Source organism: Myxocyprinus asiaticus, chromosome 38 (genome assembly GCF_019703515.2).
Source record: "Myxocyprinus asiaticus isolate MX2 ecotype Aquarium Trade chromosome 38, UBuf_Myxa_2, whole genome shotgun sequence".
Lineage (NCBI taxonomy): Eukaryota > Metazoa > Chordata > Actinopteri > Cypriniformes > Catostomidae > Myxocyprinus > Myxocyprinus asiaticus.
In genome coordinates, this window is record NC_059381.1 from 24,504,605 (window position 1) to 24,517,292 (window position 12,688).

At 40.1% G+C, this 12,688-nt stretch overlaps 1 protein-coding gene and 1 pseudogene across 1 annotated transcript; one reads left to right on the plus strand and one right to left on the minus strand.

Moving 5' to 3' along the window:
- The window catches only part of LOC127429043 (argininosuccinate lyase-like), a 33,477-nt pseudogene that overhangs the window by 5,990 nt on the left and 14,799 nt on the right, over positions 1 to 12,688 (plus strand).
- On the minus strand, positions 19 to 7,968 carry LOC127429047 (DNA-directed RNA polymerase III subunit RPC9-like). The gene is made up of 6 exons (XM_051677795.1): positions 7,930 to 7,968; positions 7,341 to 7,377; positions 7,074 to 7,172; positions 3,814 to 3,908; positions 3,397 to 3,454; positions 19 to 1,529 (listed from the first exon to the last, which is right to left on the minus strand). The coding sequence occupies exons 1-6, from the start codon at positions 7,935 to 7,937 to the stop codon at positions 1,386 to 1,388; spliced, it is 441 nt and encodes a 146-aa protein (XP_051533755.1). The 5' UTR covers positions 7,938 to 7,968; the 3' UTR covers positions 19 to 1,385.

Below are 12,688 nucleotides of genomic sequence, written 5' to 3' on the forward strand. Positions count from 1 at the left end.
GTAAAACATTAGATTTTGAAAATCTATTTCTTGTTTTACTACTCTAATAGCGTACATATTGTCCATAACGGGGTGGTACAAGAAAGGCTCCCTTGCCTGAATAAAAAGGATAATATTAATAAGGATTTTGTGCCTGAGGTGGGAAAATATGTTTTTTTGAGGATTAACATATCTTTCAAGTTGTGAGTTTAAAAAAAAAAAAAAGTTTATTCTTAATGAAAATTGTGGAAATGACACCCGTTTCGTAGAATGACTCATCAGCATCAAATTCTTAAAAAACGTCAGTACGTTTTAAAAACCTCTAGCAATTAATGATCGACAACCTAAAAGTACACTCAGTATTTTTATTGCACATTTAAAAAAATTACTCAAAGAAATGAATGATATTCTTGAAACATGAGGCGAAGACTCCAGTCATATCAGTTAACGTATCAAAGCTGTTTATACTACATAGAGAGGCTGCAATGCACTTTAATTAATGGATTAAATTAATCATGGCTGGCTGTGAATTTCTATAATGGCGCTGTAACTGAAAACTATTGCTTAAGAATGACGCCGCATCCCTGCTGCTAAATATCAGTGCAAGTCAAAGTTGACTACTATATTGATTAGTGCAACAAAAAATTACTGAGTAATCCTTTGTTTTCATAGTAATGCTAAATTTTGTGGATGTCTGAGGCACTGAAATGTTAAGTGCAAAAAGTGTCTGAATAGATGATTCAAATGATAAAATACCATACAAAGTAACTATGGATGCAAGCCGTGGTAAACTTGGATGTTACAAAAGCTCAGTAAAATCCTGCTGTTACACATTATGCCATCTCATTCACAAAGTCAAGTCAGCAGAGTCAGCTTCGAAAATTGCAAACAGGCATAATAACGCACTCTATTCAAAAACAAACAGGTTTGTTTCACTCAATCACTCTCAAATATCAAATCAAAACTTAATGGCCACTGATAATTTAACATAATTACATGCCAAATTAAACGCGAGCTAAACAGGAAGGATGTCCGAGGACGTGAGCATATCTTTTCTGACTCCAGAAGATTATATCTCTTCACCCCCCCCAAATATTCAAACTGGTCAGTTTCAATAATCACAAATCAAATTTGGCATTTCTTTTTATCATATGATTTTACAATATATACATTGAGGAAAATAAATACAGGTTTTTAGATTTGTGACAGTGATACTAAACCTTTTTAGATATCACATTTTTGTTCATAATGTACCTGTGGCTGACATGCATTCTCATTAATATAATGAAAATCAACAGTAGATTTTTTTGAGAATTAGCACTGTCCACAAATCTGAAGTCCATTTCTTCTGTGGTCGAGAATGAAAGCATCAAAACACCCCAAAAGATGAGTTTCCAGAAAAGATGCTATTGGTTTGCCTCTGTCTCCATCTCTGGGTCAGCAGATGAATTGCCTTCTTTCTGGGGGTCACCAGGGAGGATGTCTGTGACTTTCTGTAGAAGTTCATCTATCTGTTCCTCTGTCAGTCTTTCCTCACTCTCTTCTACCATCTGTAAGCAGAAGAAAGGATTATATCCAACATCCAGCTCTAAAGAAATGTATGAGATGAGCCACAAAAACTAAGTTTGTAATGTGTATATATATATATATATATATATATATCACACACACACACACACACACACACACACACACATATATACGTATGTATACAGTTGCAATCGAAATTATTCAGCTCCCCCAAGACAGTAAGGATTTACAAAGGTAAGCTTTTCTGATGACCCAGAATGTATATCTATATCAGTTGAGTGACACATTCAGTCATAGTGTGAACATATAACCTAATATTTGTAAATAGCAGGATTTTTACAAAATACAGCCATGTCATAATAGTTCAACCCCTATTGCATGTAGCTGTTTCTTAAATATGTATAAGCTACACAAGTAATTGTTTTAAAACAATTAGCAAAAATGTATTTCTATGCAAAAAATGCAATTAAAAATCAACTGTCTCAAAAGCTAATAGAGGAGATTATTTCATTACACAAGAAAGGTCATGGCTAAAAGTACATTTCCAAGGCACTTCAATTTCCAATAGACAGAGTTGGCACACCATTCATAAATGTTTTAAATATGGTACAACAGCAACCTTCTTGGGGTGTGGAAGAAAGTAAAACTTCACCAAGGGAAATGTTGACTTGAATATTCAAGAAGTAATTAGGAAAGACCTGTGGAGTCCTGGAAGAAGGTTTATAGACGTATGACACTAAACTGAAAATGAGTTTTAGACCCATGGGTCAGCAGTACGACTGGAGTAAGATGACAAGATGATGACAAGAACAACACCATCCCCACAGTCAAGATGGAGGTGGGTCAGTCCTGTTATGGGGGTGTTTTGCGGCTGCAGGAAACGGCTATCCTGTCTATGTGACTGACACCATGGATTCTTTCAGGTATCAGGCCATTTTGGCATGAAAAATGTGATGCCTTCAGTGTGTAAATTGAAGCTCGGTGATCACTGCACTTTCTAGCAAGACAATAACATCAAGGATACATCAAGTTGTCCAAAATCTGGTTCGTATAGGTCGTGGAATGTCCTTAAATGGCCCTTTCAGTCCATCATTAAAATCCCATTGCAAACCTTTGTTGGGATTTCAAGGAAGCAGTGGCAGCACAGAAACCAAAGAATGTCAATGAGTTGGAAGCTTTTGCTCATGAGAAATGTGTAAAAATTCTAATAGAGAGGTGTCCGAAGCCTGAGAACACTTACCTGAAACATTTATTTGCTGTTATTAAGGATAAAAGATGCTCCACAAATGATTGACTTTGGGGGTTGAATATTTTTGACATGACATTTGTGGAGAGAATTAGTTATTTTTTTATTTTAAAAATTGGGTAAACTGAACTCTTTGTTCTCAAAATCACTCAAATGTGTATTCAAAACTTACTTTGACTGTTTACTGAGGTTTTAGTTGATGTGTTTTAATTCACATCACCAGAATGTATTGCTGGTCAGGGGGGTTGAATAATTATGATTGCAACTGTATTTTTTTTATATATATATATATATATACACACACACACACACACACACACACACGAGCAAGAGTATTAGTATTATATATACTAAATACAAATATATTTGTATTCTTAGTATGTTTATATTTTTCAGTATTGCCATGGCTTTTTCCAATTTCACTGTTCTTTGTTTATTATATATTTGTTTGTAATTAACCCTTGAATTATTGTTTAATAGACTACACCTATTTCCATAACTATTTGAATATGACACTGCTCACACATTCATAGTATTCTCCAAAAGATGGGCAATAGATGTAAATATGGATAAAGGATAAAAAGTTATGCAAATGGTGGATAAGTAGATAAGGACTGAGGGCACAAAGAGAATAATCTCACCAGCTGGATCTCAACGGCCGTCTGAGGTCTGTGGTTTAGAAGCTGCAGCTTCTCAGCTCTATAAAGAGGAACAGAAAAAAAGAAAAAGAAAACATCTGTTTAGTTCTATCACTGGCTAAAAAACATTGGCACAAATATTCCTAGACCCACTGTCAAGTGCAATACTGTTACAAAAGAAAACAAGATGTGTACCGTAGTCTCAGACATCAAATTACACAAATCTTCAATCTCAACCTCAGAATTACAGAGCAGCAGTAATAGACTGTCCTTAGTGTTACAATGCGGGTGCTTGTCACAAACATTTCTGACAGGTGGATAAAGTTTTCCACAATAAAAGGCTTTTCAGTGCAAAATAAGGGATATAAATGGACAAATAATAATAAAAAAAATTCACAAAGTAGGTTTTTTGGAACTTACTTGGTGAGCTTGTGAGGCAGCATCGCAGAAAGGAACTCTTTCACCGTCTCTGGGTTCTGATGAACACATGGTGTATTGGAAAGATACTTCAGGGTCTATTGAGGCAGATACAAGATGTTAAAGAGCAAGAATGAGTCAAAAAGCTGAAGATTACAAATAAAATTGTGCAACTGCAATTTTACAGAAACTTTACTTTGAAGTTATATATATATATAAAGGATATTTAAGTACTAATGTACTTTAGAAACAATGTTGTATGGTTGAAAATTAACAAAAGAATTAATTTATGTTACAACCCCCATTTCTTTGTGAAAACAGACCTCTTGCATTCCAAGACACACAGAGAGTGCTGATAGTGATCTATCAGCACATAGGCTGAGGTGTTTGTATATTACAGGATCTGCAAATGGTCACAACTAGAGTACAGCAGGGGTTACAGTAGCTTCTTTTCCACTTTCGGGCAAGTGTGAGCCAGGGCTATCAACTGGTCAGTCGGGGCCAACAGAGTGCAACAGTCTGGTTCTGGAAGTAAAAATCCTATTAATTTATTCCATAGACTAATTAATTTTCAACGCAAGCTTAAAAACCTTTAAAGACAGAGACAGCTTCACCAATCAGAGAACCGCGGCCAACAAAGCCCATGAAATAAACTCGGAAGTGACCACCCACTCCCATGACACACACAAGTCGGTCTCCCTGCACTCTCAAACCACTTATATACAGTATGCGTGTAAATCTGAATATCTCAAACATAAACTATATTGTTTCTATACTTATCAACAACCTAAAATCAATAGTTTTATATATTTCCATAGTATTCTATTCTATTACGTAAGTCGCAATGCTTCATGGGATTGAAGTCCATGCCCTCATGAAAGATGTCAAGTACATAGACCTTTGTCTTTTCAAAGTCTGTAATGTTGCGATTCACCTCACAGCTGGATGGCTTGGTTCATGCTTTGCATCTCTTTAATGGAGGATTTTAAGAAAAGTCTATGGAAGAAATGAATGAGAAAAATACTTCCGGAACCCATACGGTTGAAAAAGTGGGCGGGCACTGTTGCGCTCTATAGCCTCAGAACTTAAGCCACGGGACAGAAACCGATGTGCATTACCACCATCGGCCAGCGTTGCCCTAAAACCCGCCCTTAATTAGGTGCCTTGGTGCCAATGTCACACACCCCGCCCATATCACAAGCAAGAAGGAAGCTCAATCTGAGGTATCAGACTCTGGAGACTAGCTAGCCCTCTAAATAAACATGGTGGAGACGAAGGCTGTCCGACTGAGATGTTTGTTTGCTTATTTTGGTATTTGCTTGTTGGACAGCGAGACCTGACTCAGGGAAACTTGACATTGACCACACCTAAATCCCCAGTTGGCCTTTTTTGACCCAATGAAGCCCTGGAAGTTACAGTGGGAACTCAACTGGCCCTGGCACACACTAGCATGCCCTCATTTGGCCTAATAGTGGAAATGCTGCTAATGTGATTTGCTGATTGGTCAGATTAAATGTATCAAGTCTGGTTCTGGTCACATGGTCAAGGAAAGGATAAAACAGGATTGTGACCTATGCTCTGGGCTCTTATCTCTTCCGCTCTTTTCTCTGGGCTCTGCTCTTGGACAACTGGGTTACAGACCATCAGCCCAATCTACCAGCTCTCAATGGCATCTCTCTATCTACTCTTTCTCTCTTTCACTATATAAAAAATAAATTCATATAAATAAATAAATTCATATAAAAAAATTTAATTTGTAACTATTTAATCTAAATTGTAACCATCTGATGTAACCTTTTAAGACAGTGACTGTTATTACACATTTTTTCTTTAATCCATGTGTAGTTTTATTTCACATACACTATTATTAAGACTAAACATTTGTGCTACATATTGCATTTTCCACTATCCGGCCAGTGCGAGCCAGGGCTATCAGCTGGCCAAACAGGGCCAATAACCTCTGACCTCGAGCCGCAAGATCAAAAATCGATCTGTGTTCCCACCATCTGGCCAATAGCCCCACAGCATTTCCCTAAAACCCGCCCTTAATATGCCGCCCTGATGCCAACATCGCACACCTTGCCTATTTCACAAGCAAAAGAAAAGTTCAATCTGAGGTATCATGTAATCTAGTTATCTAGAATATCGAGTTTATATCGAATGTAAACATTAGCTATCTAGCAAGATAAACTAACGATAACAACTCATTGACTGTAACTGCCATGGTGTTCCGAGTGGTCTCTCCACCAAAAGCAGGACTATGTCCCAGAACTCAGTCTATAAAAGTTCACCGAACCATGGAAAGTGATATCTTTGGGCACCGCTTTGTCCATAGTGCATTTTAACGGATTTGTACTGTGCCCACATTTTATTGTATTTTTTCCCTGAACCTGAACCATTGTGCGCTGGATACAAATCCTTACAAGTTCAGCGAAACTCTGCCTTTGACACTGAACCCACCTCAATCCACGGTTGGTTTTGTTTGGCCCAAGGGTAATCGTTGGGCCAAAGCCACTGGCAAAGAGAAAGCCCCGAGGAGGCAAGATAAAGTCCCGGAAGTGACAGTGGAAACGCAGCTGGCCCTAGGACGCAATAGCATGCCTTATTTGGCCCAATAGTGGAAACGCGGCTACTAAGGTCATATTACGATTCTAAACAATGCTCTCCCACATATTTTGCTATTCTAATTGCGCTTATTTCCATCACTGGGATAAGTAGCAGAAGGTGGTAATAGACAATAGGTGGTAAATGCACAGTTTTGTACCATCACGCTGTTAACATTTCTTTAGTCACCCCAGCATTCCTACAGCTGAACCACTGTAGTTGAAAAATCCACCTCAATTTTTAATTTTAATTAAGTGAACCTGAATTAAAATCATTAAAGGGGTCATGAAATGGAGAACACAATTTTCATTGCTATTTGGATATCTTTTTAGATATATACTTATATTTACACTTCCCACAACATGCGTCATCGCACCCTTGGCGTCTAGTTCAAGAGAGTAGGCCTTGTGTGGCTAGGCTAACAATTCATGAACAGCAAAGGGGACCCATCTGGACTATTTTGAATTATGTTGTATATAAACAAACTACAGACTCTTTGACCACTGCCATGTATCTTGTCACTTTTAAAAGATGCGGGTGTCAAGTTACAACTCTGAAAGGGAGAAGCAATTCTCTTTCATTCAGCTGCTGCCTCTTGTTGTTTTGAGCACAGACGCGTCATGAATGCGTTCTTTGGGGGTTTAATTCATGACACGCACCTCATACATAATGTTGTTGAGATTCTGTTGCCCAGTGCTGTGCTTATTTTTAACAATCTCCTTCCTCTTCTCTTTCAAGTCTGTCAGTAGTTGATAGACCTAGTACAGTAAAGGACATGTATACAAACACACAGACACAACAAAGATTTGACCATCAATGTACAACATGCATTTCTGATAACACAGAAATTAGTTATCTGGCCATGGCCATGTAGTACACATAAATGATTCAAAATGAAATATAAACAGGCTACAGAAAATACTGACCTCATAATTGCTTAGCATAGCAGCATTGGCATCTCTCCTACAAAATAAGTATTTGAACAGAATGCTTAAATTAAAATTATTCCATGTTGAATCACCTAAAGAAATCGGATTTTGACAGCAGCTAGTGTTTAAGCATTGTGTGAGTGTGTGTGTGTGTGTTGTTCAAACAATAAAAATCAACATCTTTACTACATTAAATATTTGAACAAATGGGCAGTTGTCAATATATTATACATTTAGGTTTTATATTAAGCCTTCTATTTTAAGGAGCTCAGCTCAGACGTAAACTGCGCATCGTGTATTTGGTTTAATTAAATTAGCTCGTCCTCAGATTTTGACCTGAACTTTACAGATGGAACTCATTAGAGAAATATGAACAAAAAAGGTCCATATGCAGTTTACTGAGTCACATGATCAAACCTGCATATTAACGAGAGTTGCACGAATGTTTCGTTCTAAACAAGAACCGTTTTTTGAAAACAAGAGTAATCTAAATAGAATATTTTTAATAGTGAGATTAACTATAACATATAGCCATTTATGTTAATAAAGGTTCTGTAAGATTTTGGTAATAAATGTGAAAGCTTACACTTCCATCCTGCTTGCCTTGATGGTTCGACCTCTTACAATGATCCGGTGAGAAAATTGATCTCGATGTTAAACGTTCCTACCCGTTTCATGTTGTTTGACATTTAACATTTGAGTTCCTTTGTGTAACTGTTGTTCTTAAATTAATTTGAAAAATCACTTCTGAATAAACGAGATTTTAGTATATAAGCTATAACCTTTCTCTCCCACACGTTATGACTTTTCCATCTATTTTGGTCGCTTAATTAATCAATATTAAATCAGTTTACTACAATTGTAAATTAATGGAATATTCCGGGTTCAATACAAGTTAAACTCATTTGACAGCATTAGTGGCATAAAATTGATTACCACAAAAATTTATTTTGACTAATTTGGATCTTTTCTTTAAAAAATGCAAAACTCTTACAATGGAAGTGAATGGAGCCAATCCGTCACGTTAAAATATTCTCTGTTTCAAAAGACATAAATAATATGCGTGTTAACATTATTTTAGTGTGATCAAATCACTTACTAACGTTATCTGTGTAAAGTTAAAGCCAATTTTACATCTTTGTTGCCATGAGGACGAAATGGCCTAAACCCTAAAAAGGCCGTAAAAATGACTCTTTAAACACCTTTACAGCTCAAATAATACACAAGTTTTAATAGAAGAATTGATGTGTGCTTTTATAAAATTATAAATTTTTCATTTCAGCCTTTAATCCTTCCAAAAATTGGCCCCACTCACTAACATTGTAAGTGCCTCAATTACATTTTTTTTTTTTTTTTTTTTTTTTTTTAAGAAAAGGATGGACGAGTTGATTTTTTTTTTTTTTTTTTTTTTTTTTTTTTTTGTGGTAATCAACATTATGCCACAAATGCTGTCGATTGAGCTTAACTTTTACTGAACAGTAAGCAAACAGTATGGTACAATGTACTTATGTACACGTGTTGTTGCATCGTTCTTGTATTTAAAATACTAGCATTTAATTACATCTGTAGTTACACACTATACCCCTAACCCTAATTTTGTGAATATGTTGCAGAACAATATGTAGTTACACAATAAATAAACTGTATTGTATGTATTTTAATTTTATTACATATTATTAAGAGTCTTTCAGCATTTGCAGTATGTACGAAAGAACAATCATAGACAGCTCGCCAAAATATTTAATAGTCTCCGTGGTTTTATGACACAGCGGATAGCGCCATCTACCGTTACAAATGTCACAGTGTATGTTTTGTTTTGGGAGGCGGTTCTTCAGCCTTCTAAGCAGTCGAGGCGATTTGTTTCCTAAAATGAATGACAGCGCCGGAGAAACGTCGCTAAGCATTTGATTGGTTCGCTTGCACCTAATTTGCATAATATGGGCAGAGCTCTGGCGTTCCTAAAACAAACGAAGAAGACATGTGATTTATGAGCTAGTGGATGTACAGTCTATTGCTCCTATTCAGTTTTATGATTCGGTGATAGCTTGTGACAGCTATTACAGTGCTTTTTGTCCTTTAATTATCTGAATTTTCCTACCTTTTCAAAATCATACATGTGCTTTACTTTTCTGTTAGCCATTTGTAATTAATTTAATCTCTAGTGCTATTAGAGTCAGTTGCGTTACAATGGCAAGTTCAGAGGTAACGACCGTTCATCATTTTTTAAAGTAAAGTTTTTTGTGTTAGTGTATCACAAACTTTCCATACCTCTCAGCTTGACTTGTAAAATGCCTGCTAAAATTCTTACTGGATATATATATATATTGACTATTTTAATTTTGTGTTAAACAGGGAAATAAATTATGCGGTGGTCGGTTTGTGGGAAACACCAACCCTATAATAGAAAAGTTCAATGCTTACGATCAGTGCATGTGGGAGACTGATATTAAAGGGAGTAAAGCATATGTCAAAGCGTTACAGAAAGCAGGTCTGGTCACCCAAGACGAGATGGAACAGATTCTTACAGGCCTTAACAAGGTGATCTGACTGCATGAACCCGTTTGATAGGTTCCAATGCTCTTTACTTGTTTGTCTCCTTGTGTACAGTGTATTATAGTGTTTATGGTGCCATCTTCCTCATGAAATCACGGAAAATGCATGGATGCTCTGTAAATATTTACCAAAACAGTGTCATAGTCCATTCCCATGTGACTCCAAAGCTTAATACATCACAGACAGAAATATGCCCAGTCACAGAGTACAGACTCCATACACACAACAATAGCCATGTGAGACTACCGATCGCAAATGTCTACACTGATTTTATTTTAAATATTTGTTTTTACATTTAGTTGTATCAAGGTGATTTTTTGAGTTGACACAACTAAATTGTCCAGTCAACTTAACATACACTGATCAGCCACAACATAAAAACAACACAGCACCAACCCGTATCTCAGAATACCGTTCTAAGATGCTATTCTTCTCACCTAAATTGCATAGAGCGGTTATCTGAGTTACTGTAGACTTTGTCAGTTCGAACCAGTCTGGCCATTCTCTGTTGACCTCTCTCATCAACAAGGCATTTCCAGAACTGCCCCTCACTGGATGTTTTTTGTTTTTGGCATCATTCGGAGTAAATTCTAGAGACTGTTGTGCGTGAAAATCCCAGAAGATCAGCAATTACAGAAAAACTCAAACCAGCCCATCTGGCACCAACAATCATGCCACGGTCGAAATCACAATTTTTCCCCATTCTGATGGTTGATGTGAACATTAACTGAAGCTCCTGACCCGTATCTGCATGATTTTATGCACTGCTCTGCTGCCACACAATTGGCTGATTAGATAATAGCATGGATGATTGTAGGTGCCAGATGGGCTGGTTTGAGTATTTCTGTAACTGCTGATCTCCTTGGTTCCCTATCGAAGTTGTGGCGATGTAGTGACACTAGGGGTCACTCTTTGGAGCCCGATACACCTCTGGTCTTTGATAAAAGGCCAATGAAAATTGGCGAGTGGTATTTGCATGCCACTCCCCCAGACATACGGGTATAAAAGGAGCTGGTATGCAACCACTCATTCAGATTTTCTCTTCAGAGCCGAACGGTCATGCTCATTGAGCTGAATATCACTATTCATTCACCTCTGCTGGATCTGACGGCACATTTCAGAGGCTTCTCCCTCCTCTGCACTGGTGCACAGCAGAGAACGCCCCTGGGCGCTTCGGCAGAAAAACTAGAGAGTATATTTTCTGAAAGAGCATTTTTCCTCTCTAAAAGAGTATATATTTCTCTAAAAGAGCGCACACATGGAATGTCTTTTTAAAGATGCCTTTCCAATTGTGTGTTATTCCTGGTTGCGGTCATTATCTCTCAACTTCAGATGGTCATGATCGCTGTCTTTCGTGTCTGGGCACGACCCACACGGAAGCAGCGTTTGTGAATGGTTCATGTTCTCACTGCGAGAACATGACCATGGCAACGTTGCGGTCACGGCTTGCTTTCGTCTCCACCGGGTATCCCCCCACGGACCTCCCATTCCTCAGCACGCTCGTCTGCCCCAATTGGGCTTCCGGATGAGTTCGCCGGCTCGTCTCCCGGCTCGTCTGGCTTCTTGTTCGGAGCTCGCGAAGATGATGCGCTTTTGAGCGTAGCATCGGAGAGCGGGCTTGTCCAGTCGGATGCAGAAGCCTCAGCTGGGCTTCCCCCTTCGGGGACGATCGCCCAGTCATAGGCCGATGCCGAAATGACAGACATGCTTTCCCGGGCGGCCGTGAGCGTCGGGTTAGAGTGGAACCCTCCGCTCTCCCCTGAACCCTCGCGGCTTGATGATTGGTTTCTGGGCTCGCGGCGCCGCTCAAAGCAGCCGCGCCCCACTCCAGTGCCATTCTTCCCGGAAGTGCATGAGGAGCTGACGAAGTCGTTGGAGGCACCTTTCACTGCCCGGCCCCGACTCCGCAGTTCCCCCGCTCTCACTACCCTCGATGGCGGGGCGGCCAAGGGCTATATGGCGATTCCCCCGGTGGATAAGGCACTCGCGGTGCACTTATGCCCGCAGAGCGCCGCCACCTGGCATGGACGCCCTAAGCTCCCGTCCAAGCCCTGTAGGCTCACGTCGTCCCTGATGGCTAAAGCCTACAGTGCTGCTGGACAAGCCGCCTCTGCCCTGCACGCCATGGCTCCCCTGCAGGTCCACCAAGCCAAGGCGCTGAAAGAACTGCACGAGGGTAGTTCCACCCCAGATTTGATGAGGAACTGTGCTCGGCGACCGACCTCGCCCTCCGTGCGACGAAGGTCACGGCGCAGTCTCCCGGGCGGACGATGGCCACACTAGTGGTCCAGGAGTGCCACGTTTGGCTCAACCTGGTCGAGATGGGTGAGGCCGACAAGACACGGTTCCTTGCTGCCCCCATTTCCCAGGTGGGCCTATTCGGTGACACCGTCGAGGACTTTGCCCAGCAGTTCTCGACGGTGAAGCAGCAGACAGAGGCAATCCGGCACATCCTGCCCCGGCGCGGCTCAAGATCCCGCACCCCATCTACTCGTCGCCAAGGGCGTCCCCCTGCGGTGACTGCACCAGCTCCGCCGCAGCCCGCCCCTTCGGCCCGGCCCCGGTGTGGAGCCCACCGCAGGAAGCCGACGCCACCCGTCTCACAGCCAGCGCCGAAGAACCCACGGAGGTCCTTGAAGCGCCCCTGAGACGGGCAACCCAGGGACGAGGGAACCCACTCACATGGAGCTGGTAGGAAGACCACTCCATCCCCCAGTGGAGGGCCGGGTGGAAAATCTTTTGTTGCCTTTTTGTTTGATTTTGCCGCATGCCCAAGTGGCTGCGGTACCCAA